The sequence below is a fragment of the Fundulus heteroclitus genome, chromosome 1 (assembly GCF_011125445.2).
Source record: "Fundulus heteroclitus isolate FHET01 chromosome 1, MU-UCD_Fhet_4.1, whole genome shotgun sequence".
Lineage (NCBI taxonomy): Eukaryota > Metazoa > Chordata > Actinopteri > Cyprinodontiformes > Fundulidae > Fundulus > Fundulus heteroclitus.
Window position 1 is genome coordinate 36,646,752 of NC_046361.1, and position 27,992 is coordinate 36,674,743.

Here is a 27,992-nt window from a genome sequence, read left to right on the forward strand (position 1 = left end):
CATTTTGTATCTGGACCAGAGCAACACATTTCACTCTAGCTAATTTGTGAAATATAAAAACTCCTTTAATCCTTGACTCCATATGGCCCTTAAAAAAGCATAGATACACCAAAAACCCTTAGAACAGTCTATAGATGTTGTATATGTAAGAAATGCTTCATAAATTAGTAGACAACATCCACTATTATGATAAACCAATAACTGCTCCACCCGTTTATGCTGTTTTAAAACAAGTATTCCAGAAAAAATATATATTTTTATTGAATAAAATTTCATCCCAAACTGGATGTCATAATTTACAAATGAGAAAATGATCGATGGGACAAAGCGATCAGAGGAACAGCATTCCCAGTCATTTCTGCAATGTTTACAGCGTGCTCCTTGTTCCGTGCGTCATTACGTAACTCCTCCTTGGCCAATCAGCGCGCGGGACGGCACAAAGCAGCCCGGCGCCGGGTAAAAGGGATTTGACAGTTGCGACTTGAGCAGCCGAGCGCCGCGCTTCGCTTCCTCGGTGGTGCCGGAGGAGCCATGGCGGCTGCTGCCTTCGGACTGCACGGCGCCGTGACGGTGGCCGCGGTCGGCGGCAAGAAGACGCTCACCTACCGGGAGTACAACAAGAGGAACCGGGAGAACTCCCGCCGGAGACAAGCCGCTCTTTTGTTCCTGACCAACATCTCCCTCGACGGTCGGCCGGTCCGGAGCATCTCGGCGGAGGATGGAAGGAGCCACGACAAAGACGCCGAGTTTGATGGAGCAAGCTCCGGCTCCGCAGCAGCGGCGGCGGCGGACCTCGGTGCGGACGCCGCTCACACAAACAGCCGCGGGACGTTTCCCAGCCTGTCGGCGAGCTGCGGGGTCGTTGGTCCCGGTGCGAAGGCGGGGTTCCCCGTGCCCCCGATCCTGGTCCTTCCGTCCGACACCGGGTTCAACGACGTGGGGAGCGCCGAGGTGCTGCTGGGATGCCGCCGGGGCTCGTCTCCGGTTTCAACGGGGGACGGCAACCTGCTCTCCCCGTCCCTCTCCAACGCCAGCCTGCTGCCGTCTCCGCTGGGACCGCGGAAGTCCTCCACGCTGCTGTCCGTGCAGAGCTGCAACTCGGTGTCTTCCGAGCCTCGGCACAGGTGAGAGGAGCGGTGTTAAATGGTCGGTGCCGATTTATAAAACCGACCCGTAAAGCTGATGGTTCTGTTGGGTTCTGCAAGCCAGACCCCCCCCGCATGAAGCTGCAGGACCTCCACAGAAAGCAAAGATCCAGTGTTTGGGAATGTCTCCTGTTGTAACCTGCCTCTAATCCCCCTCCTCCTCCTCAGTCTCTCCGGGAAATGCAGGAAAAAAAATGTGCAGACATTTATCACTACTCATCTGTAGTAAACGCTTTGTCAGCAAATAATTGGGCCTTTAAACGATTTTATAGTTTTAAAATAATAAAAAGAACCCAAAATCAAGCAGCTAATCCGCTTATTGATTCATCCCCTGGTGTTTTTAATGTTTTTTTTTTAAATTAATATTCTAACATTCGTTCATATCAGCCTTATCTAAAACAAACACCATGCACATTTATTCGTACCCTTTGACATGATAAATTTGCTTTGCTCAGATCCTTTCTTTTTTTTTTTTACGCATATCTCTTGTACAGCCCAGGTCCATATTTTGTTTTTAAACAAATCATCTGAGAATGATTTATTCATCCCTTGGTGGTTTTAGATTTGTTTGTTTTTTATCACTTAGGGAAAGCAATTAAGATGAAATTAAATGACTGCATGAATCAGAGGTAAACACTTTCATAAAGGATATTAGCTCATATGCTGTTATCTTTTCCACTGTATTGCCAAACAAAAAAGTGACATATATATGATATATGTCTCTAAACGAGGGCTGAATTGGCCCTTCCTTACCCTAATTACCCTAATTAGGAAAGTCAAAAGTTTTGTCTAATCGTAATTGATCAAATTTTTTGCTCTTAACCAGAAATAGCCGTCAAAAAATGTTAAAGTATTTTTCTTTGTATTGGTGTCTAGTTTGACATTTTCAAATAATGACTACTCCACCATCTATTGTGATGTCTCATGCGTTTTCCTCTCTGGACGCAGATATATGTCAATATGTCAATTCATGATACACGTCATCTAAAGACTCTTTCCAAAGTCAGCTTAGTCAGAAAGTTTCCTCTCTAAGGAAACCCAGCAGGTTGCATAAAGTCTCTCCAAGCAGCATTCACTCCTCCTGAAAGAGCGTAGAGCCACAGTGGACAGTCGTCTGCATTGCTGATGGCTTTGCAGCAATCCCTCATACTGAGCATGCATGAAGCGACAGTGGAGAGGAAAACTCCCCTTTAACAGGGAGGAGAACCTCCAGCAGAACCAGAACCAGGCTCAGTGTGTCATCTGCCTCGACCCACTGGGGCTTAGAGAAGACAGAGCAGAGACACAGAAAGCACAGAAGCTCACATTGACCCAGGAGTACTTTCTATGTTAGATGGTAATAGAGGATGATCTACCTCCCCTGATGATGTCACAACTAACAGTACACCAGACCAGGTGTACCTTCTATGAAGAGGGGGAAGAAAAGACACAGAGAACAAAAAGTTAAAAGTTGAAATGACAACAAACAAGGCAGAATTTAGAGCAGTAGAATAATCTCTATATGGGGCCACTTTGGCCCCAACCATTGCACATAGATGATACTTTTCATTTCCGTTCACAAATGTTTAAAAAATCCACGGTAACATTAAAGTCGCACCGTTAGGTGCAGTTTATACAGTTTATCTCCAAAAATAAAGTTGATATTGGGGTGAGCTACACTTTAAACTCTCATCATTCTGCATCAATTTTACCCTTTTTGGACATTTCTGGGTTGTTTTAATGCAGGAGTCACCAACATGGGGCCGGGGGGCACCGGGTAGCCTCAAAGGACCATATGTAGGGCCCTCAGGCTTGTTAAAAAATAGCACAACCCTCCAGGGAGCTGCATCTAAAAAGTTATTTTATTTAGTTGCTCTTGCTTCTTAATCAAACTTGTATTTACATAGATTTAAAATAATAAATGCATTAAAAACATGTTTATATTACATAAAGCTGAGGTGAGCTGTGACTCTTCTAGTTCCAGGTCAGTACAGGTCGCCCTTTATATAAAATGAATATACAATGAAGTAGTTCTCTACTTCTAAAAGGTCAATGACCCCTATTTTAATGTGTTGTGGGAAAACTGACCTCTAGAGGCAGGATGCTGTTACTACACAGTTAACAAAAATTCAACATTCGCTACAGGAGGCAAAGTTTTAACCACTTTATACACTTTAAAAAGGATATATGACTCTACTTTATTTCATGGTATGCCTTATTTGGCTCCTGATGGGCGGATAAATTGCCTTGACGGACCAGATTCGGCCCGCGGGCCTTGTGTTTGACACCTGTGCTTTAAAACATCTCACCGTGGATAAAGCTTTGTCCCCTCAGGCGTTACAACTCTCAGTGCCATCAGCAGACATTGATAACGATGTCTAGCACAGTAACTACCAACCTATCAGTGTTTTGTTCACATCCTTCCCTTTAACTGTCCTCTTACGTTTTTGTAAATGGTGGAACAGCCTGTGCAGGTAAACCTCCTGGAGGACGATAAAAGTATTAATCTAAAAAAGTACTACTTTCTAGATCGGCCTTCTACTGCGGTTCCAGCTGGAAGTCTTTCTTTTTTTGCCCAGGTGTGCTTTGCAAAGCAGCCCCGGTTCAGTCTTGCCACAGATTCCCAGGTGGATTCAGGTCCATTGGACCTCGGCCTCTTACGTTCAGAGCTTGTTTTCCTGAAAGGTGAAGGTCCGCCCCGGTTTCAAATGCTTTTCAGCCTCCTAAAGGTAGCCCTGTATTCAGCTACGTCCATCCTCCCAATAACCGACTGCTTTACCTGTCTCTGTGAAGAGTAGCATCCTCCTCCTCCTCCTCATCGTGTTCTTTCCATTTCTTTTATGAGACGCTGAAAGCCTGGGATGTCGTTTTTAGGACCTAACCCTGCTTTAAGCTTCTTCTGACCTGTCTGCATTGCTCCTTGGTCTTCATGATGTTGTTTGCTCTCTAATGGCCTCTATCGAGGCTCCGAAGCCAGATACGGGACAGCTGGATTTATTCTGAGGGTAAATTCCACCAAGCGTGCTCTCTTTGCTCATGAGGAGTGATCTGAAGGCAATTGGTCGGTCTAGGTTTTATTTAAGCGTAACAGCTGCGTAAATGATGATAGATTTAAAAAAACAAAAAAAAAAAAAAACATTGATTATTTTGATTCAACTTTGTGTTGGGCTAGCAGAGAAGATTCCTACATAGTAGATTAAAGTTCACGGTAAGCAGGGGCAGCTCTAGAAGCGCGCAGGTTGTTTGGTTTAGACAGGAAGCGTCCCCAGAAACGGTTAAAAGCCACAAACAGATGGCACCAAGTCGAGCCGCTTGTTGTGGTGAAAGACTTCACCGTTGGTGATGATCAGGTGTTTTTCTTGTAGTTCAGCTTTATGCACCCTGTGCCTCTGGGCAGGTTTGGGGTTTCCTGAAAACGGCGCCATGGAAATGTGCAAAACGAAAAGAAATGAATTTAATCAGAAGCTGAGAAGTAATTATTGACGTTGAAACTCTCCATATAATCGCACAGCGGCACTTCCTGCTGACGCCGCCGTGGAAAGTCTGGTCTTTTTTGCATGGACTTCTGACTTCATTGTTTTTTTTTTTTAAATATGTGATTTATTTCTTGAAAAAGTAGAGACAAAATAATTACTAAAAAATGTCTTGCAATTTAGTTGAAAATGAATGGGAGGGTCTAACCATTAACGTAATCTAAACAATTCCAAATTAATTACAAATTTTGGTTATAAACTAACCTAAATATATTCTAACTACCCAAAGAAGAAAACTAAATTGGTAGAAATTACAATCCACAAAATTGATTATAAATGGCCACAACAAAAGGACCAATAAAAAGTTCAATAGAAAAACAGTTTTCCTTCCTTTTGCATTCTAGCCTATCATGTAGATTAATATTACAGTCGTTACATCCTCCCAACCAATCACAACGCAGACCCAGGAAACGTGCCGTCACCAAGCTCCGTCCCCTTCAAAGAATTCAGAGAGTACACATTGATTTTTATAAATACTTGTAGTTTTGGTAAAAAGTTGGTTGAATAAAGGGTTGAGTTTGAATTCAGTGTTTGTGTCTGTATCTAAAAATAAGTTGCTAAACTACAGCATAAAATGGCCAGGGCTGCACTTAAAATATATGTTTTGAATTTGTTGATAATTATCGATTTAATATGATTTCTATTTTATCGTCCAGCCCTAGCTGGGAGCCACGTTTAAAAGCCCTTATCCCCTCCCCTGCATAATTTCCCCCACATGTTTCCCCGGATGCATCCAGAGTAAACGTTCGCCCTCAGATTGGAAGGATGCTGTTTTGCATCGGTCTGCACGGTGAAGCTGTGTGTGAAGGCCTGCCATCGACTCTTCCCAGCCGGCTCAGCGCTTTATTAGCCCGCTGACTGAACACACACTCCCAGACACGTGTAGCTGGTGAGCGCGCGCTCCTGCATGCGGCCAGCCTAAAGCTGGCGATGGTCGCTTTAGGCCGCGAGGCGCCGTTTGGATTCAGAGCTGGATAATCTGCATCTGCTGGTTTCTACTCGCATCATGGGTTAGCAGGTGGCTGACGTTAAAGTTCAGCTTACGGTTTGATTCACTAACACAAAGGTTAGAATTGAGATCGCATCATTTCCTGCTCGGTTTAGTGGATTACTGCAAGGCTTGTTAAAGTATTAGGCGTACATACTCGTCTATGTAAAGGGCATTTATTTGTATTTATCGTCTTTGTGCTGTGAGCGTATGAAACTAAGTCAAGTTCTTTGTTTGTTTGCACAAACCTGGCCAACACTGCAAAAATGGAACTAAAAATAAGAAAAATCTGCTTGAAATCAGTGTATTTGACCTTTTATTTTGAGCAGGTAAATAAGATTATCTCCCAATGGAATAAGATTTTTGCACTTAAAATAGGAACAATTCATCTCCATGATCTTATTTCAAGTGCAGTCTATCTAATTATCTTATTTTAAGGGTAAAAATACTAATTCCATTGGCAAATAGTCTTATTTACCAGCTCAAATCAAGGTCAAATACACTAATTTCAAGAAGATTTCACTTATTTTTAGTTCTGCTTGTGCAGTGAATAAAGCTGATTCTAATAACGGTTTAGTATATATCGAGTGTCTTGTTAAATCGGGAGATACATCAAACCAAGCCAAATAAATCTTTAGACATGAGTTTGAGGCAAATGCTGAATGTAAAGATGCACCGATCACGGTTTTAGGGCCGATCCCTAAAAAAAGGTATTTGTGAAAATGTTTTCCAATTATGATTTTTATTTTATTTTTTATTTTGTTGCTTTTCTGGCTGCATTTACTCAGCGGAGCGTTGCGTTGTGCAGCTTGAAGGCGGCTGTTCGCCAAGCTAATAACAGCTAGCGTTAGCTTATGTGGCGCGGGAGGTTTATAACGTCGCTGAGACGTTATATCGAGAGCTTCACTGACCTTTCAGCGTAATTTTGACAATTTTCTTTTTTTTTTAAATTCGCTGGGGAGAACCCAGCGATGCATCAAATCTCACCTCTCATTGCAGTACCATTGTGTACTAAATTGCATTAAAAAACACTTGAGTGAGTGCAATATTTGTTTGGCTAATCTGTTGCAAGTGCTTTGCAGTAATCTTCTGCATGCAAGCAAAATATGAATGGTGGCCAAACCTGATCATGTGTCTTACTGACTGGGATGATAAGAGGAGGGATGGAGACATTATCCTGAGGGAAAACAAAGGGAATACTGAAGGAAATATGCCTTTTTAACCAATATCTTTAGCGCAGTAATAGTAATATCACAATTGCACGTCTTCCTAATTTAAGCATTAATTTAGCATTAAGTTCTCTTCAAAACAGGGTTTAGAAATTAAACTGGAGATGAGACCATCACAAATGAGATCGCATTTCTGCAGACGTCTCTGTAAACGTCATTTATCACAAATCCTGATTTAGCTGCACTGCTGTTTGACATTCAGGCGCCGATGGTTCCAAAATCTGTATAACAGATAAAATTCACGGGAAGATGAGGTGAGGATCAAAGATTCCTGCCAGTTTGATCTTTAGCTCTCTCTCGAAACCTCAGGGGTTTTGCTGTAATTGGCTCCCTTTGAAAAGTCTGTCCTCCAGCGTTGTAAAGTTTTTCCTCCCTTCTGATTCAGAGGCCTTTCCAGATAAGACTCTGCTTAGGATGTCCGGTCATGTTCTCAATAACAACACAGCGCGCTTTTCTCTTTTGCAGCATTATTCCAACTCGCGGTCTGCAGCGTTTAGCTGCAACGTGAACATCGACTCCGTGTTCCCATCATGCACTGTTGCTTTTTTCTTTCCCTGTGAACCGTTTGCATATTATCTGAACTGACTTTAAAATCAGTTATTACATAATCTTGCAGCTGAATCATGCCCTGCGGGACAGGCTGTGTGCCTTCTGTAGCTGCATGTAGGCAAATGTCATAGAATACATGGAGACATCAGGCGCAGAGTTTTAAAGGTTATAGTTACGTCCTTTAGAACTGAAACATTTAATATCAAATAGACAAATACAGTACATCCCGTCAACTCACTGAACAAAAAGTGACAATCCTAGCAGGTGCATTGCAAAAAATGTATATAGCATAAAACGTTAAATACTATTTCTCACTCATTTCAGAGAATAAAACTTGTTTATTATATAAATTCATTACACGTTGAGGGGTATATTTTAAGCCTTTATTTCTTGTAATTTTGATGATTATTAGTTAGAAATAATAAAATGAACCTAAAATGTAGTGTCTTAGAAAATACATTATTTCATAACATCCATCAAAGAAGAAATTTTAAATAGAACTGTCAGGCTTCTTAAAACTGTTCATTTCTATGCACTGATTGGTTGCAAAATATTTTATTATATGTAATAAATCTATGTAATATATGAGTTTCACTTATATATTACACTTTCCAAGTGAGGAAAACATCCGAGCCCACATCCACAAAGAATCCTAAGACCAAAAGTAGCTCTTAGTGACGTTGTTTCAGGAAAAATCTTAGAATCTATACCTTGGTAAGATAAAAGTTGTTCACAAAGCATCTTAGGCTTTTAGAAAGCTCCTAAAGTGAAAAAATGTTAGGAGTAGAGAGGAGGACTTATAGTGAGCCTAAAAGCGTCTTAAGCAGAGAAGATGGAGCAAACGGAGAGAGCTGATTGGCTAATCCACCCCCAAAACAGTGGAGGAAATGAGCACATCAACTTTTATAACAATCGTGCAATTATTAATATGTATATAAGATAAACTTTATCATCCCCAAAGGTGGAAATTAATTATTAGGTTAAAGGTGCAACTCTAATAATGTAATTTTATTGGGAGTGGGGGAGTGGTTGTGGGGGTGGTTGACGTGCAGCAAACTTTGTTAAATGTGTTTAAACTAAATACTGTGCTTTATGTTAACTTTTGTTCAGAAAATGTTCGGTAAAAAGTTCAACAGAATAACAGTTTCCCAGCCTTCTGAAACGCCATTCCTATGGATCGGTCCCAGATGGATGAGTGGAGCTAGGTGGAGTGAAATACATTTGGCTAGGGTCAGGTTATTATTTTTATGCCTGAATTTGTGAATTTAGTAAAGAAAAATTTTTGTTAAAAAAAAAAGAGGAAAATCACCCTGAGTAAGAAAATAAAGCAACTAAAACCTGCTGAATGGTGATAACGAAATGAACAGATCATCACAAACTTGGCTTTTGAAGCAGAAGAAAAAGGTACCAAAGTCTCCACCTCAACTGTGAGTTCACAAGGTGAAGATTGGACTATTTAACCAGAGAGGAGGAGGGAATGAGGACTTGCGCTGCAGCCAAGGGATCTGAAAGCGCTCTGTGGAGAAGAGCTCTCCACCTGGTTCCCTTCTCTGTGGTAAATTTCTGCTTGTGAAGATGAAAAAGAAACCGAAAGTCTTACAGCATTTTAGTAGATGACATAGTTTCTGCTCAGAATTATTATTCTTATGAATTACCACACCATTTTATCAAAACTGTCACCTCAATACTTTTTAAATATAATTTATTTGCAGACTGTGCGGTGGTTGTGTAAAACAGTGACAGGAAATTACCAAAAGTCTCACCCTCCCACCTATAATCAGTCCATGTTTTACATCTGAGGGTTTTAACTACACCACAGCAAAGTGACAGTTCGTCACGCCCCACAAACCGTAGAAGTCCATCTATGGTTAGCTTCTCCTGAACATGTGGATTGACCCTAAAAAGTCACACCAGGTTAACGCTTGGCAGATTGGGTTTTGAAGGGAAGTCATAAACCGGTGAACAGTCTGTCATTTATTTGGCTCTGACACTAGAGAGGAAAAAAAAATGACACCTTTTCAGCTCATTGAATCATCAGGCGAGCATTTTATGATGCAATATAACCCACTTCAACACAATGCAGTTTTTAACTGAGATAATTTTATGCTCGGAAACAACAACCGCAGTCACTTCATTGGTGTAGCTGCTGTTGTCACTGTTTCCTGAACTCTGCTGCGTCCTCATCTCTCAGCCTTGGGTTGTTCCTTCCCTTCAAGCCAAATTTCCAGTTGTTTCATAATCCTGGGCTGAGAAATGTTTTACAACATATGGACTGCTTTTGGTGGATGAGGAGAAATATGATTTCTCCACCTTTGTGCTTTCATCATGCCCGCCCAGTTTGGAGAAAGCTCACACTATCCTATTCGGTTTTGTCCACACATGCTCCTCATTCCTGTGAGAAAATTGTGAAGATGTAGTTGTTTATTTTTTTAAATCAAGAAAACAATATTTTTTTTTCTGTTTTCACCAGGCACTCATGGTCTGCTGTTCCAGACAGAACATTGTCAGATGCTCATTTTGTGCCAAAAAGGGACTTTCATTAATCTATAAGTTCAATGGATGAATTGCTGTTTATTTTGCGGGTCATACTTTTAAAAAAAAAAAAATCCCTTTAGGTTCTCTACCTCTCAAACATGATGGGAATTGGCCTTCAAATGACTTGTGAACTGGTTGCTGGGGACCAAAATAAAAAAGGCCGTGTGAAACTCAGATGATGAAATGTAGTGAGACCTGAATGGCTCAGTGACATCACTGAGTCTGTGCGGAAAACCTGATTCTGCACTGATGAAACGGACTAGTTCCTCCATGAAACCGATGATTTGGTGTTTCCTCTGATGACTTCACACTGTGAGGACTCTCTGACCCAATTTGGTCATATGTTGCGTTATGAGGAGGCTGTACTGTAGTAAATATAGAAGGAGAAATAAAAAGAGGAAGTACCGTGAGAGGTCAGAACAACGAAGTCCAACCACCTGAACCCGAGGCACAGCATTTCATTTCCTACGTCTCTGCGGGCTTAATTAGATCATTTTTAATCTGAAAAATACAAATAATCAGATGGTTTATTCTAATAGCTTTTGCGTCATGTGTATTATGACCATTAGTGGAAACAAATAGTGGGACTCGGATTTGTAATAACTTGGAAGCATTGAGTAATGGAGATGTTGTAATAAATATGAAATCAATTTTCCTAGCGCCGTCATCTCATTTTTATTTCTTTGGTAAATTGGTAATGTTGAGTTTTTGCTTAGGTTCACATTTTTAATGTTGAATTGAACATGGATTATCTGACGTGTAAGTAGATTTTTCAGATATCAAAGTATCCTAATTTAGGAACAACTTTTTGGTTACTCAAGAAAAAGTAAAAACTGTGACAAACGACCAATAAGAAAACAATATTATTGAGAAAAAATTGCCACTGGTAGTGATCGTAATGTTTGGTGTCAGTTTGTTGTAATATTATTTGTAGTTCATAATCTAGAGTGTTAATATATGAACTAAGTTTATACATCAACTGTAAAAAAAACTGTAGTTTTTTATTAAAACACAACAAATATGTATATTTTTTTTGTTTGAGAAATTTAGACTAAGCCACTACATAGACAGAGCCAATCGTATTTTATTCTTTGCAGAGATTAATTAAAATTTGCCTAAGGTTAGATACAGTGTTGAGCCATAACATCATCTCTAGGTCATCTCTAGGCACTTTATTAGGAGAGAGACAAGCGTAAAGACTGAAAGACACAGCCAAGCATCATCTATGTTGGTAGCAGTAACTAGGCTGATTGCATCCCCCCCCCCCCCCCCCCCCCCCCACACACACACACCTCCAGCACTGTCAGAGCTAAATAGCATGGCAGGTTAGATGTAACTACTATAATAAGAAAAAACAGAGAGAACATGAACCCAAAGTTGAAATAATACAAGGTAATGCACAACTGGAGAGTAGTAGGAGAAAGTAGCAGAGTGACAGAAATACACCCTGATGTCCTCCAGAAGCCTAAGCCTATAGCAGCATAACTATAGAGGTAGCTCAGGGTAACATGAGCCACTCTAACTAGAAGCTTTGTTAAAAAGGAAAGTTTTAAGCCTAGTCTTAGTAGACAGGGTGGCTGCCTCACGGACCAAAACTGGGAGTTGGTTCCACAGGAGAGGCAGATACCGGTATGGTATCGGTATCGGTATCGGCCTATACTGCACAGTCAGGTATCGGTATCGGGGCCAAAAAATGGCATCGGCGCAAGACTAATTATTTTAAACCTTGATTCTATTTATGAAAACTCAAACAAGTGGGAATTTTAACTATAGTTTGTGGATAAAGAATTACTTGAAATCTGCAGTCAAACCAGGATTGAGTTATTCTGCTGTCTTTACTGATTCTTTAAATTTATATTGGTGAAACATTTACTCATTTTTGTAAAATAAAATAAAAAATAAACACTGATTCTTAGATTTCTTAAAATACTATTCTAAAATCTTGTAAAGCTCATGAGCTGGAGGTGTAGTTATATTCCCACCTCTTACTTACTAATAGTTTTGCCAGTATTTTATCAAATATTTTGCCTTTTTTAAACTCGTTTCATTTATATTTAAATCCATAAAATATAAATTTTAATCAAATAGTCCCAAAATGAGTGTCTTCCTTGCTGAAGTATAGAGCATGGGTCTTCAACGTTTTCCAGGGCAAGGACCCCCAAACTGATGGCGAGATGGAGCGGGGACCCGCTAATTATATATATTGTATAAAATTGTGTTATATCAAACTGGACCTATAGTGCCATGTGTAAATATACCTTGTTATTGTGCATTCAATACTAAGATACTCAAATAATACACAGGTTCATATATTCATGTTTTTATTTTAAACATGTGCGAGGCACAGTGAGTAGGGTGGCCATGCCACTGCTATTTTTAAACATAACATAACACAATAAACTGCCAAGATCAACAATGTCTGTCAATTCCATGTAATCATGCATAAAAGCTATTTAAAAGGACATTTTTAAACATAAATGTGAAAAGGAAAATAAGTGTCTATCAACCAAAACTTTCGCGACCCCCATGCAGTACCTCCGCGGACCCCCTAGGGGTCGCGGACCCCCTTTTGAAGACCCCTGGTATAGAGCATTGCACAATCCCCTGAGGCAGGGGAATGAAATGTCTCTGTAAATGTTTTCCTGAATTCAGACAGTTTACTACTAATCATTCTCCCTGATTTGTTGTCTGAAAAACAGGAATATAAAGATGAGTTTTAAAGTGCTGACTGGTTACAAGCAAGATATTTTGTTTTCTAACATATCAGTTGCTGCATCCGTCATCGCGTACCCGAGATGACATACTGCCTGAGTGAAAGCTGTGAACCTATCAGGTTAAACTGCTCAGACACACCTTCACAGGAAACAAGACACATTTACTCTGTTAATACTATAAACGTAGATCATCTAGAAATGCACTGACGCCATCTGTTTGTCTTGGTATGTGTTTCTCTTTGAAAACTGACAGGCCTCTTTCCCCTTTACACACACATACACACAAGCACAGGCATGCTTTCTTTCTGCAAAATTCACTGGTTTCCCGCTCAGCCTTCACCCACTGATGACGGCAGTGAAGGTCCTGGTTACACCAGCACAAGGAAGGCACAAAAATGAAAATTTGGACCTATATCGATATTACTATTACTAATACGGCTGTTTATGATATTTACCGATAATGCATACACATTTCCCCACCCTGTTGACACCAGGAAGAACTATCACAACTGTAACATTACTTCCCTGCCTTAGTTAATCACTGTCATTGTTACATGGCCAACCCTCTTCCTCCTCCAGAAAAACGTACACAAACAGCTACAAACATTGGTTGTTAATGTCAGGCCAGTTTTATTTAATGAACTATCACTGACGGTAACGCTGACATGTCGTACATCACTAAGCTATATTCTGTCAGTAAATTGTCAATACTGCTTTCTTTTTCTTGGAAACTGCTTATGTAAAAAGTAAGCATCACAAGGCAAGGCAAATTTATTTATATAGCACAATTCAGTACAAAGACAATGCAAAGTGCTTTACATGATTAAAATATAGCAAAACTAAAAAAATAAAAGCAAGTAGGAATAAAATGTAAATAGAAAATAGAACATAAAAAAACACTAGTGGTGTTTCAGTTAGAACAGACGAAGGCAATCCTAAACAAATGTGTTTTTAATCTTGATTTAAAGGAACTCAGGCTTTCAGCACTTTTACAGTTTTCTGGGAGTTTGTTCCAGATCAGTGGAGCATAGGAACTAAATGCTGCTTCTCCATGTCTGGTTCTGGTTCTGCAGAGCAGGCTGGAGCCAGAAGACCTGAGTGGTCTGGAGGGTTGATGCACTGATAACAAGTCTGTGATGTATTTAGATGCTAAGCCATTCAGAGATTTATAGACTAACAGAAGGATTTTAAAGTCTATTCTCTGAGATACAGGGAGCCAGTGGAAGGACTTTAGAACTGGGGTTATGTGCTCTACTTTCTTAGTCTTAGTGAGGACGCGGGCAGCAGCGTTCTGGATCAGCTGCAGCTGTCTGATCCACTTTTTAGGCAGACCTGTGAAAACACCGTTGCAGTGATCTATTTGACTAAAAATAAAGGCATGGATTAGTTTTTCCAGATCCTGCAGAGACATTAGTCCTTTAATCCTAGAAATGTTCTTCAGGTGATAGACTAGACAAGACTGCTTGGCTTGCATAAAGATTCATTGTGACTGTTTATCATCACTGACTGGCACACGTCCTTCTATACTTGTCGTTATCATGCTGGGTTCCAGACTTGTTTCCAGTTAATATTAAAATATTCTTACGTTTTGATTGTCAAATAGCTCCATGTGGCTGTTGGAGACTGTGGAGATTGAGCCAAAAACTCAAAGTGTGGGTGGAAAAGTTCTCTCTCTGCAAGGTTGATTTTCTGCGATGACGCAATCCCATTTAGAGGTGATGGGAGACCATAGCTATGTTTCCCTCCAATTGTCATGTGAATGTTTAGCAAAGTTTTAAAATGTCACCAAAAAGAAAAAGAGAAACAAAAACGCGAATAAGGCGTGTTTCCATCCACTGGTTTTGGAGCAAATTAACCCGGCTACTGAAAGCATAACTTTAACTGAGGACTCTGAGGAAAATGGAGAGAGGGCTTCAGGAATGTGTTGCTGTCGGGCAAGTTGTAATTGTTCTGTCATGTCAACTGGTATTGCCGATGTTACTTGCAGTCCAGAGACAAAAAGAATTGCAATTCTGTGCACATTATGGGAATATCTGGGAAGACAGCATAAACAGTTTATCAGTCATGTGATGGAAATGCTCGCTACATTAGAACTTATTCCGCAAATGTGTTTTGCGCACAAACTCTTGTTGGATGACGTCGTCTTCTAAATTGCATATTTGTTCATACATTTGTGATCCAGGCTGTATGAGAGCTTTTGCTGAGACAAAAAGTTAGTAAGTAGTGATTAAGTGGAACTAAATATTACCTTTACAAAAAGATTTATGAATTTTAATACATTGCCTGAATCCACACTACGTAAACAAACCCAAAAAGACAGACGGCAGAGGCACACAAAGTGAATGAGCTGAATGAGTGATTGAAGCTGTGTATGAATCAAATTCAGGGAATTATTTTAGTGCAACATCTTCAGGGACAAAAAGACTACTATAAAAAAACATTTGCGTCACAAGGCAGCAGCTGTATTGTGCCTGTGAGACAGCGCTGAGGGAAGCAGGACACTCATAGCAGCTCTCGCTGCTGCCTCAATACAGTCACTCCAGACTGACTGGTGCTGTTGGTAAAGTCGCATTAAAACAAATAAAGTTGCTAAAAGTTGCTTGTTGCTACTTGCTTTAGGAAAGAAAATTTCTATAGGGGTCTGAAAAGTCGCTAAATATAACAACAACGACACTAAATGGGCAACAATCGTCTCTAGTTTTCCTTCCTTCCTGAAAGCAGTGCAGCAGCCAGACTGGACGGAGCAGGCGGTGTTGGGTTTTCAAAATAAAGTAAATTTTAACATTTCGTGATATTTGAATTCAAACTCGGATTAGGGGTTAGTACAAGTGCGCAAATATGGACTATACATAATATGCCGTCAATATATCTCATAAACTCAACATTGTTTTAACATTAAAGATTCTGAAAGTGTGGCGGCTTTTACTTTGCAGTGGCGGTGCTCTACGATCAATTACAGGTAGCTGAAACCCTGACATGGAAATTTATTTATTCTTTCTGGTGCAGCCTGGTAGCAAATTGGAACCACTGCTCTAACAGTTTTAAATCAAAGTAACTTCTGTCATGATGACGTGCAAGACCCAGACATAAAAATCCCAGACTGAGTTAAGATACGCTTTAATCATGCAGTCCAGGTGATTTTCCCTTTTTAGATGATTTTGCCAACAGAACTTAACACCAAGTCAAACATGGTTACGGTGAAAACAGCTCATTAACCAGCAGTCTGTGTTGTTGTGTTGATTGTGCTTAGATGTAAATTAGCTCTGGGAATACTAACTCTAGTGGGGGAAAAACTGATCTTCTGTAGGTCACACACCAGACTTTAGGGAAAATTGAGGCCCATGGCACTTGGAAATGGAAAGTGACCAGTTTGTCCAGAATGTGCGGTTGCAAGTGTAACTCAGCTTGCAGCTGACAGACACAGAAGCGAAATATGACGGCACATTTAGGCACATTAGTGTAGCTTTGCTGGAGAAAACCTGATTTTTATGCACCCCATTTGAAACCAACATGTTAAGAAGGTAATATAGCTCCAAGCCTTAGACGGGCTTTAACATAATGGCTAATCTGTGCTGGCAGAGACAGATTAAGATACCCATGTCTGTGCGTGCGTGTGTTGATTTAAGACAGTGTGCAGGATTGGTTGTGGCTCTCAGTGGATTCTGTTCAGTATGCACTGCAAAAATGGAACTAAAATTAAGTAAATTATTCTTGAAATGAGTGCATTTTATCTTGATTTGAGCAGCTAAATAAGATTATTTGCCAGTGGAATAAGATTTTTGCACTTAAAGTAGGAACAATTCATCTCCATCATCTTATTTCAAGTGCAGAATATGAAAATAGACTAATTTCTAGAAAATCTTACTTACTTTTAGTTCACTGTTTGCAGTGTGTGAGTAAGGAATGGCTACCAGCTCATCAGGACACAGCAATACACTGCAAAAACAGAACTGAACTGGTAAATAATATTTTCTGCCAACGGAAAGAGTAATTTTAACCCTAAAATAAGATATTTAGATATAATGCACTTGAAATAAGTTGATAGAGATGAGTTGTTCCCATTTTAAGTGCAAAAATCTTATTCCATTGGCAGATTATCTTATTTACCTACTCAAATAAAGTACCAATACACTAATTTCAAGAAAATGTTAACTTCTTTTAGTTCTGTTTTTGCAGTGTAGTTGTAATTTTTTCATCCTCGTGAAAACAAGTTTGGGCAAAGTTGGAGTGATCAGCAGAAGATTGTATTTGAGGGATTTGTCTCTATCTGGAGAGGGTTTGGATGAGTGTGGCATCATCTTTGGGGCTCAGTTTTCATTTGGACTTTATTTCTTATCTCTACTCAATGATGGCTCTGTGTTCTTGTTGCCAGCGAAGAATGTCCGTTTCATGCCGTTTTTAGATGGCAGCTATAAAAACTTGAGCTCTATAAATAGCTTAGGGCTGTCACAATTGAGAAGTATAATTGCGGCATCAAAGCAGATATTTTTTACAATAAAAACAAAAAGGAGACAAAGGTAACGGAAAGCATTGAAGGAGCTGGAAATGATTTAGCCTCTGATAAGACATCTACAAGTTTTTTTTACAGGCTTCCTGGATGATTCAATGTTTCCTTTCTGGTGCAGTGACAGACAGTTTAATGCTCACAATACATACAATACATCTGCATTCAAGTACTTTGGTTGGAAATAAAGCTATAATTAAAGTTCTTGCAACAATTTTAGTAAAGAGACGTCATAATTTTCCTCCAAACTGTTGCCTTTAATACGGATAATATGAGAAAACGCAAATATGTTGTTCTTGTGCTGATGCAAACTGGATAAAAATATCCAAAATATTTTTACATCACTTCAAAGAACCCCTTTCTTCACACAGTCGAAGAAGCTGCTTAATTTAGAGTTATAAAAAAAACAAACAGCTGTTATTAATGACTGTGGCTCAGACCAATTCATTATCGCAGACCCAAAAACATGACCCCACCATGTTATCATAGGGTTTATACTTAGCTAAACCCATAATTATTCATAACCCTGGCAGATTCAGATTAGCATGATTAAAATGAAAATGTCTTGTTTAAAAACTGCCAGGGGAAGGAATTATTTTGGTCAAAAATAACTATTTAGTGTCCTTTTTTTTTATTTTTTTTATTAAGGTAATGAAATGTTAAATGAAAAACAACCAAAAAATAAAAGTATGTAAAATATTAAATGTTTTAGGTTGTTCAAACAGTTGACCCCCCTCTCCTATTGTATGTTTCAGGGTTTCCACTACATGTAATTGATTTTGGCACACTGCCATGGCAAACTGTTTTTTTTTATGTTAAAACAATGTAAAGCATATGAGATATTTATATATATCCTATATGATATATAGCTTATGATTGCTTTTAAAGTCATAAATCACCTTGCTCCAGCATATTTGAACTTTGAGCTGTTCGCCACAACGTCAGGGCTCTGCGCTCATCGGAGCTTGTAACACTGCATGTTCCCAGGACTAGGTGTAGAAGATGGGATGATCAATCTACTTCTGATTTTGCTCCTAAGTGGTGGAACTCTTTACCACCAGAGCTACTATCCATCACTGATCTAAAAGTCTTTTAAATCACAGCTAAAAACACATCTGTTCAGACAGGCCTTTCACTCCTAGCTGTTAAAAACAGAAACAGAATAATAAAGAGCTCACCTCCATGTCATAGTGCAGCAAATGTAGAGACCCCCATTTGCGCTTTAACCAACACCTTTTTGTAATGTTTTTTCTTTATTAAAATTAGTCCACAAACTATCGCCATTGTTCTTCCTCGTCGTCCATGTTTATTTATGTAAACACACGTTTGATCTTAAGAGGTTTCACAAGATTTCCCGTCTGAGACCCGAATGTTCCTGAGTAATCTGTTCATGTGTGGTTCTTGCCCTCTTACCACACACCATTCACTGTATTTAATTTTTTAACTGTATTTTATTTTTTAACCTTTTTTGGATCACACACTGTATGAGCAAACCCACTACATCTACGATTTTTTTATCTTCACGTGTGGTGTCTCTCAGGCTTTGACAATCAGCCGACTGTTTTAAAGTCTTGCCGTGTCAAGCAGCCTTAACCTGGCCAGCCAGATTAATAATGTGTATCACTCCCCATTTTGCACATTATCAGTCTGGGTCTGCTCCAATCGAATCCAATCAGGGAAAGGCGGGACATTCGGCTCAACTCTCTGAGCTGATTGGGCGAAGCGACACCTAGTGCCCGCCTAACAAAGGTTGGTTTTAGCCAATCACGGTATCAGATTAAAATTTATAACAGCCGCCATTAGAAACCACAACAAGTTACGCTTTTTGATGTTCTTCTTTCAAGGAAGAAATCATAGATTCTGAAAACACAGAATTGATTGCAGCAGCTCCTCCTGCGCTGCCATGTTTATTTTGGTTCGGCTGTGGATTCGGCAGCTCGTGATTGTCCGAACTGTTTCTGGCTTCCACTGGAGCGTGTGTTTGTGAACGCACAAATACCACGAGAATTCAGCTTGCAAAAAAGGTTATGTTTTTCCAGAAAAGAAATCCATTTAGATTATTAATCTGTTTTACAAGGATGTCCTGGCTAAGATGAGAAAAAGACAATAAGCCGTTTTTACTTATTTAGAAAGCAACTGATATTGATTTGAATTCATGTTTTCTACAGTTCTCAGTTTGTTTCAGTTTTATTTCTTATTGTTCATCATGAACATCTATTCATTATATATCAATATATATTGATATTTATATTTTACCATATGGCATGTTTAGTTTTGTTTCTGATGCTACAAGAAACAAAAATTCCCTGGCTTGCCTCCTTGCTTGCTTGCACTGAGATGAAGTCAACCGGGTGTGGGTTGATCCTAGAGAAACATGTTTAGACCTCTTCATAAATATTTTATTTTGCTTCAGATGTCTTAAATTTTGTGGTATCTAGTCTGTTCCACACAGGGCTGCCTGACTGAATGAGAGCTCAGCCTCCTAGATTCTTGTTTTACACAACTAAGCAAAATATAGCGGACCTGAATTTGGACTATTTTTATAAATACTAGTTGTTTTTTTTTCAGTGACATTATTTTTGTGATCTTTTTGAAAGATAAAACACAAATTTGATTAAATGCTCATCCCTTATTTTAGAAATATGCTAATAGTTTGTCTCTAAACGTTCAATCATCAAGTACGTTTTCAGCTCCTAGCAATAGAAGATGCAGAGATTATGCTCCTATTTGTACAGTAGAGGTCACTTCCTGTGCCGACGTCGGTCAACATAGAGTCCCAAAGTCCTTCATGTGAACCACCGTCACCATTATTATCATGTTGAGCATCAGGGGACTTATCCGCTGGATTTTTCCATTCCCACAGAGGGGGAAGTTTCCACAGCGTCCCAGAGACGCGAAGCCGGCTGGTTCTCATGAAGGCGCGGCGCTGCTCAGACTGTTGTGATAATGAGCCCGGAGAACCACGGCTCCGATCCTGGGACCGGTTCAGAGGGACCGGGAGAGCCCTGGTGTCTGTGATCTCACTGTCTGCAGACTTTTCTGATGTTGGAGAACACTTGCTGTGACGAACCCAACGCTCTAAGTGTTGCTCACTGATGATGACAGTTGTGTTTGCAGGGTGGTTTGTGCTTCATCCAAGCTGCCTCTTACCTCCTGATTGTTATTTGTGGCTGCAGGCAGCGAGCTGAACGCTGCCATTACTCTGGCTTTAAATAACACCGGACATTATTCAGCAATTTTGTGAAAGTGTTGGGTGTTTTCTTTTTTTTCTTTTTTATTTTGTTGGTGCAGGCTGAAATATGATGACTGGATAAACTGGTTTAAGGTAAAATGAACGCAGACTTGGACTGCCTGTGAGATGATTACTGTGATAACGAGCATGATTATGATGATGATCAGAATCAGCGATTTGGAGCAGAGGCCAGACATCTCCTAACGTTCCCACACAACGGAGACATCCAGCGACCTTCCAGGGTTTCTGCTTCCTGATGGTTCCCATGGACGAGGAAAGCTGAGAATAATCCACCACTTGAATGTGGTCACAGCGCTAAAGTTAGAAGTTCTTCAAATGGGCTGTTCTTGGTCGAATAATGCTAAAAATATGCATATTTTTTACTTGGGATGTTTCTATTTATACCCGCATGGAGACCTCTTTATCTACATTTCAGTCTGATCCATAGAAATGTTATTAATTTTCTGCCTGCTTCACTGTAGCCCTAAAAATGTTTATAGTCCATTTTTAGAACATAATTAGGATGGTTCTGCTGAATAGCAACAAATACTGTCTGTAAACACCGGGCGGTTCATAAAAATAATTCTGGTCTTGTTTAAGGCTCTGTAAGCAAAAACACAACCAGACATGATAAATTGGAGGCTGAGGGTGCTGCACAGCTCAATGGGTAGCGGTCCCGGGTTTGATTCCCTTCTGGAGCCATTTACTGGACATCTTCCCTTTTAGTAAGACCCATTTAATGCACATTCCTTAAATGATAAAGTTTAACGCGGTGGTATGTTAAATGTTCGGGTACATTGTGTGAGAGAAGCATTGTGATGAGGTAATATCTATTCTGCTGCCAGCGCTGTTTGATAAGGCCGCTGAAAATCTGTTTCTGTTCCATCGACCTTGGATCCAGTCTGCGTTCAGCCTGGCTGTGGCGGCCAGACCCGCGTCGCCTGATTCCTTTTCCTGTTCCTTTTTTATTAAATCCTCCAGATTAACAGCTGTTTCTGCCCCGTTTAATGAGGATCTGCCTTCATACTCTCTGTTGTTTCTTTGGGAAATAAAAACCACCATTGCAACAAAACCTGCAAACTAAGTTTTGATGAAAATACTTTCATCCATCCATCCGTCCGTCCATCCATCCATCCATCCATCCATCCATCCATCCATCCATCCATCCATCCATCCATCCATCCATCCATCCATCCATCAAACCAACACATCTGTCCGTACATCCATCCATCTGTCTGTACATCCATCCATCCATCCATCCATCCATCCATCAAACCAACACATCCATCCATCCGTCCATCCATCCATCCATCCATCCATCTATCCATCCATCCATCCATCAAACCAACACATCCATCCGTCCATCCATCCATGCATCCATCAAACCAACACATCCATCTGTCTGTACATCCATCCATCCATCCATCCATCAAAACCAACACATCTGTCCGTACATCCATCCATCTGTCTGTACATCCATCTATCCATCCATCCATCCATCCATCAAACCAACACATCTGTCCGTACATCCATCCATCTGTCTGTACATCCATCCATCCATCCATCAAACCAACACATCCATCCGTCCGTCCATCCATCCATCCATCCATCCATCAAACCAACACATCCATCCGTCCATCCATCCATCCATCCATCCATCAAACCATCAAACCAACACATCCATCTGTCTGTACATCCATCCATCCATCTGTCTGTACATCCATCCATCCATCCATCCATCAAACCAACACATCCGTCCGTCCATCCATCCATCCATCCATCCATCCATCCATCAAACCAACAAATCCATCCGTACATCCATCCATCCATCCATACATCCATCCACCCATCCACCCACCACAGTCATAGGGTCAGAGGCGAACAGGTCGCCTGTAAATCGCAGGGTAACACAACCAAAACTCAAAAATACTCATATGTTCAGTGTTTAATAATAATAATAATAATAATAATAATAATAATAATAATAATAATAATAATAATAATAATAATAATAATAATAATAATAATAATAATATTTGGTTGCTGCCTGGCCTGGTCTAGAAAAATCAACATCAGCCATAGAAAGAAACAGAGCAAACAAGCTGTAAAATGAAGACTTGACGTCGGTTTGTTGTAAAATATGTTTGTAAAATATGATGTTGCCATAAATTTAAAACTATTAGCTGTTTGCTCCACAGACTGTATTTCTCCCTGAGCAAGATAACGTTTGCTTTAGTAACATCTCTGGGAGGTAGAACGGCCAGCAGAGGGTTAAAGTCTTCAATCCGCCGTGTCTTATGAGAAACATCTTAGTGCCCAGATGTTCTGGCTGAATAACAGACACGCTTCCAGAAAACACGAATTAGTGAGCAGCAGTGATAACAGTGATTTAATGCCCATGTGCTGTGGAATCAGCAGGTCAGCCCCAGAAAAACAGCAACAGATGCTCCGTCTGCGTGTGCCTGTGTGTTTACGTGTGTGTGCATATTCAGTTGTGTAACCATTGTGCTTCACTCCAGGGGCTTGTTGTTTAGATCCGTTGTAGCCATGTGTGTTTGAGTCTTTTTCTGTTTTTTTTGTCCTTCACACAAAATGTGAGTGACATAATGCAATAAATATCATGAGTGCTGTCAGGGTTTGGTCATAAAGGAATCTTTATGTGTCTGGATAACGAGCAGGACTGGTTACACGTGTGACATTTTCTGTTTAGATAAAAGCTGATTTGAAAAGGAGCCCTTCCTGCCTCCTGGGCTCCATTAATTATTTGTGGCATAAATTCAACAAGGTGTTGAAAACCTTCCTCAGAAATCGGGGTCCATGTTGACCTGACGGCATCAGTCAGTGTCTGCAGATTTGTTGGCTGCTCAGCCATGATGGTTGGATTAAGATCTGGTGACTGAGGAGGCCGGTGAAGTACAGAGAACCCATCTTTATGTTTTAGTGCATTATTCTGTTAGAAGTAGCCATTTCCTTCAAAAGTAACGCTGCATTTAGCCAAGATGCTCCTATTGCATTGCTTTTTGGAGAGTTGTCAAGTTTTCTAGTAATTCCTCCAAAATAATTTTCTTTTGTTGTTGTTTTAAAATGTCTTTTGACTCCTACAGAAAATTAGAAACTCTTGTTTGCTAACGTTTCATGCACTCAGTTAATAGAGATGCGCAATAAATCACCAATTAATGGTATCAGTCGATGGGAGTCATTTATTACCGTGTCGTATCAGTCCGATAAATAGAACCAGGCCAATATTAATACCTGATGTTTATCTTCATATTTTTTCTGTTTGTGTTTATTTAATTTTTTTTGGAGCGGTGGGGGGTGGCCAGGTGGTATTTGATCGGTCATGTGACAGTGATGCAGTGGGTTGTTTACTGCAGCAGGGGAGCAATATTAGTGGTGCGTTAATTTGTCAAAGGGATGTGTCAAAGGGATATATATATATATATATATATATATATATATATATATATATATATATATATATATATATATATATATATATATATATATATATATATATATATATATATATATAATCAGTAATTGGCCATAACAGCAATATTAAAATCAGACATCAATATCGGCCCAAATGTTCATATCGGTGCATCTTTATAATTTATTGATGAGAACTGCTGTTTAAAATGGAGGTTATTTTATAATTAGACGTGCATTATTTACCTGGGCAGGTGATTAACTCAAATATTACTGAGAAATTCCTGAAACGACGATAACTCATTATGTTTAAAATATGGTGAAAAGATCTTTTTAAGTAGATTCACGTGAGTTTTGTTCCCATCTGTGGGATCTTGACCCGATAAAAGGGAAATGCTCCACGTGTTTGTCGGAAATGTTGCATGCTTGCAGCACACAAGTGCAGGTGTCATGCGGGCGAGACGTGCTAATGCTGATGTCAGTGTTATGTAAGAGCTGGGATGTCATTGCGTTGAGCTCCTTGGCCTGCTTTCATGGTGTGGTGTGTGTGGTTTTTAAATCCATAAGGTCGACGCAGCAACACAAACTGACCTTCAGCACACACGTGCATGCACACACCACAGTATCTTAAACATGAATATTAACTGCTTTATAACTGTATAATTAGGCAGAATGTTTTAATGCTAATAATACTGTGCGGGTTGCATTTAAGGATGATTTCTTCCCCCCTGAGATGAAATCTCTTCATTAATTTTTGTTTTTGTGCTTTTGTCTGCAGAACTCGCAACCTCTCTGGTGGTTCTCCCAGACCTCGACAAACCAAGAAGATCCACTTCATTAAAAACATGAAACAGTACGACACCAGAGGCAGCAGGTGGGACACAAAAACCAGAAACATGAGTCTGGCCCCGTCTTCCTGTGCACTACAGCGCCTACTCCTCTTTCCTTTAAGCTATGTGTGTGTTTGGCTGCATCTTTGTCCTCCTGCAAGATAAAGTTAGAAGCTAAACGTTTAATTATAGCCCACATTGTTCCACTGCTGCAGCCAAGTCTGCGTCCAGGTGTAGCAGCATGCTGAGCCTTCCTGTTCACACCACTTAAAATGACTGAAGAACAACACCAATAGAAAGCGAGGTCAGGACAGCTGGCTGGTGCTCCAGCTCTGTATCCATGCAGCTTAACCAAAAGTGACAGAAAGGCCGCAACAAAGGGCATCAGGTAGAGTTTTAGGGATTTATCCAGTTACGTTTTTGTGCATGCGCCAGTGTTATTGTCAGATGTAATCGCTCAGTCCTACTGCGAAGAAAATTGCGTTGAAACTGCAGAAATCCAAGTCTGCTCTGGGACCTCTGGTGCTTTTTTTATAACCCTGCTGAGTAACGCATTCCTAGCAGTAAGTCACTGTTGTCCAGTGTCAGTGGACTGACACGGTCCTCAGTCAGGAGACAAGTAGAAAACTGGTGCAGCGTTAATCTACACATCTAGTTAGAAAAAAAACAGCACCCTCCCTACTTATTGGGACCCCCACGATACAGAAGCCGGTTTCTTTTAGCCACTCTTCAAAACGGGAAAGACAAGAAACCATGTGATCTAAATAAGGCAGATGTTTATTAATCTTAATAAAACAGCAAATGACCACAACAGAGAACCAATTAGTCTAAAATGACCCATCTTTATCATTCAATCAGAGCAATAATCTAAATCAAAAAGTTACACATAGCAATGAAGATGTGAAGGAAGTAAAAAGAAAATCTCCAAAGCTGACAGTTTGGTGTCTGTAAATCTACATATTTAATACGGTCTACTTGTAGGGATGATCGGTACGATAAAAACATCAGATGGACCACAATGCAGGAGAAATACCTTCCTGAGGGAGAAGGTAGTCTGCCCTCACAAGGCCTGTTACTGCTGTGCTATAGTAGAAGATTCTAATGATCACGATTTTATTCCGGTTTTTGGTCCTGATTGCTTTAAAAATACATCTGCTAAGGACGAATAAAGTTAAAAGTAAAGTAAACTTTAAATCAGTTAGTGCAACTTTACCAAGTTGTGTCAAGTACGCAACACATCCTTCAGGATCTATCAAATCAAAGTTTATTCGCCACATAGAACAACACAAAGAGAACAAAATAAACAATTAAAAACATTTCATATATATATATATATATATATATATATATATATATTCTTGTCCTTCCTGAAGGGAGCACAAATTAAACCTGAGGATCAAGGGACTCGAAGACAGTTTATTAGTGCGAGAGGTCATTGTTGTAAAAAAAACAGGTCCAGCTGAGAGCACGGAGCGGTGTTTGTAGTTCAGCCAAGTTGGTATGCAAGTACTTTGTGATCCAACATGCAAGGAGACACTGTATCATAGATTTTACCATGAAATATTACTCATTTGTTCTCAACTGAAGATATAAATGGATAACCTGTACCACATGCCACAAACATGTAATATGACTAACAATCAACAGAATGGTTTAGTTGTTACAACAAAATGGTGTACCTCTGGGCTGCACCTCCTTTTGGTTTGTGGAGGAGTGATCTTGTCTGGTCCACACTGCAAAAAGGGAACTAAAAGTAAGTAAAATGTTCTTGAAATGAGTGTAGTTGTCCTTTATTTGAGCAGGTAAATAAGATTATCGGGCAGTGGAATAACGTTTTTGCACTTAAAATGGGAACATTTCATCTCCATCATCTCATTTCAAGTGCAACATGTCTAATTATCTCATTTTAGGGCTAAAAATACTCCATTGGCAGATCATCTTGTTTACCTGCTCAAAGGACAAATACCCTTTGTTCAAGAAACGTTTTAATTACTTTTATTTCCCCTTTTGCAGCGCACGCTTGTTCTTAGACGTATCTGTCTGATGCATGCAAAACAAACTTAGTGCTTTATTGTGCTAATGTGAGTAATGATTACAGAATGTTTAATCAGATGAGGACTCCCTGTCCTCTTCAGTATTTATCTCTAGTTCTCATCCAAATGGAGGCCAAGCTCTGCAGAACGTTTTGTTGTAACGAGAAGTCCGCTTTTTCCCTGGTTTTCCTGATTTGATTTTAGTGTCAGACAAAAAAAATAAAAAAATAAATAAATCTAAATATTGCCTGCCATTTAGTTTTTTAATCACTTTCCTCAAACTTGACATGCTGCAAATACCTGACTTTGTGCTGTTACTGTAGCTCAATGTCAGCTTGTTTAAGAGATGACTAGATATCATAAAGTGACATTTATTTGTCTAATTGATTGTTCTGGATGATTAATTTTCTTCTTATTAGTTTTCATAATCATCCAGACCAGTTAAGCATAATAATTAGGAATGTATTTTAGGAGTGTTTTTCCCAGAGACTCACGTGTCTTTCTTTTAGCCTTTTAAATCAGCAGATCTAACCTATAGGGACTGTATTGTTGGGTCTGAAGGGGATTATGGAGTAAAGCCCCTGACTGTTATGAAATGTGTCCTAATAACTCGACGAACAGGGGGTCTGACTTCTGTTTCCAGCAGCTGTGTTGTGATGGGTCTGCTGCTTCCTCTCAGCTCCCTGGTGACTTCCTGTTCTTGACGTTCCCACCGATCATCAGGAACAAGCAGGGTGTCCGAGGCCTGCTTTGAAAATAGGAAAAAACAATATTTACAAAGAAAGGCGTCTTAAATTGTTGTTGTTTTTTTTTGTATTTAACCTCTCATCCATAAAGCTAATGCCATTAATAATCCCATAATGCCATACATGTCCTATTAGCCAAGGTTTCTTTTAAATCTCCCATTAATTTGTGAATATTGTTAAATCCAGTTTATGTAACCACTTCAGCAGATTTGCTGCGCTCTCCGCCAGCTTTCTGATTAACTTCAGAGCTGATTTGACTGAGTTTTAGATTAGCATCTGCTTCGCGTTTTAAACCTGGCTGGTTGTCGTTTTGTGGACATCCTCCGTGTTTAGGGCCTTGCCTCGCCGCTGCGTTCCAACACTGGCCTCTATTTCAGGCAAACACAAGGTCAGTAATGATGAAGTTTGCATAAAAAAAAGCTTCATATTGACATAAGATTAGTGTGTGTGTGTGTTTTCATGCACTTGTCTTAATTGGGAGCCTGATTGTTGCAGTGTAAACATGTTTCTCCAGAGCTGCGCTCCTCAGGGGTTTGACCTGGAGCT

General features: G+C 39.8%; 1 protein-coding gene across 1 annotated transcript in view; it reads left to right on the top strand.

The window, feature by feature from the left end:
- The first annotated feature begins 498 nt into the window (after positions 1-498).
- cables2b (Cdk5 and Abl enzyme substrate 2b) overlaps positions 499-27,992 on the top strand; it is a 52,471-nt gene continuing 24,977 nt past the window's right edge. Inside the window, exons 1-2 of the mRNA XM_036142089.1 lie at positions 499-1,124; positions 24,616-24,711. Coding sequence (XP_035997982.1) covers positions 532-1,124; positions 24,616-24,711 — 689 coding nt within the window. The 5' untranslated portion in view covers positions 499-531. The remainder of the gene's footprint in view (positions 1,125-24,615; positions 24,712-27,992) is intronic.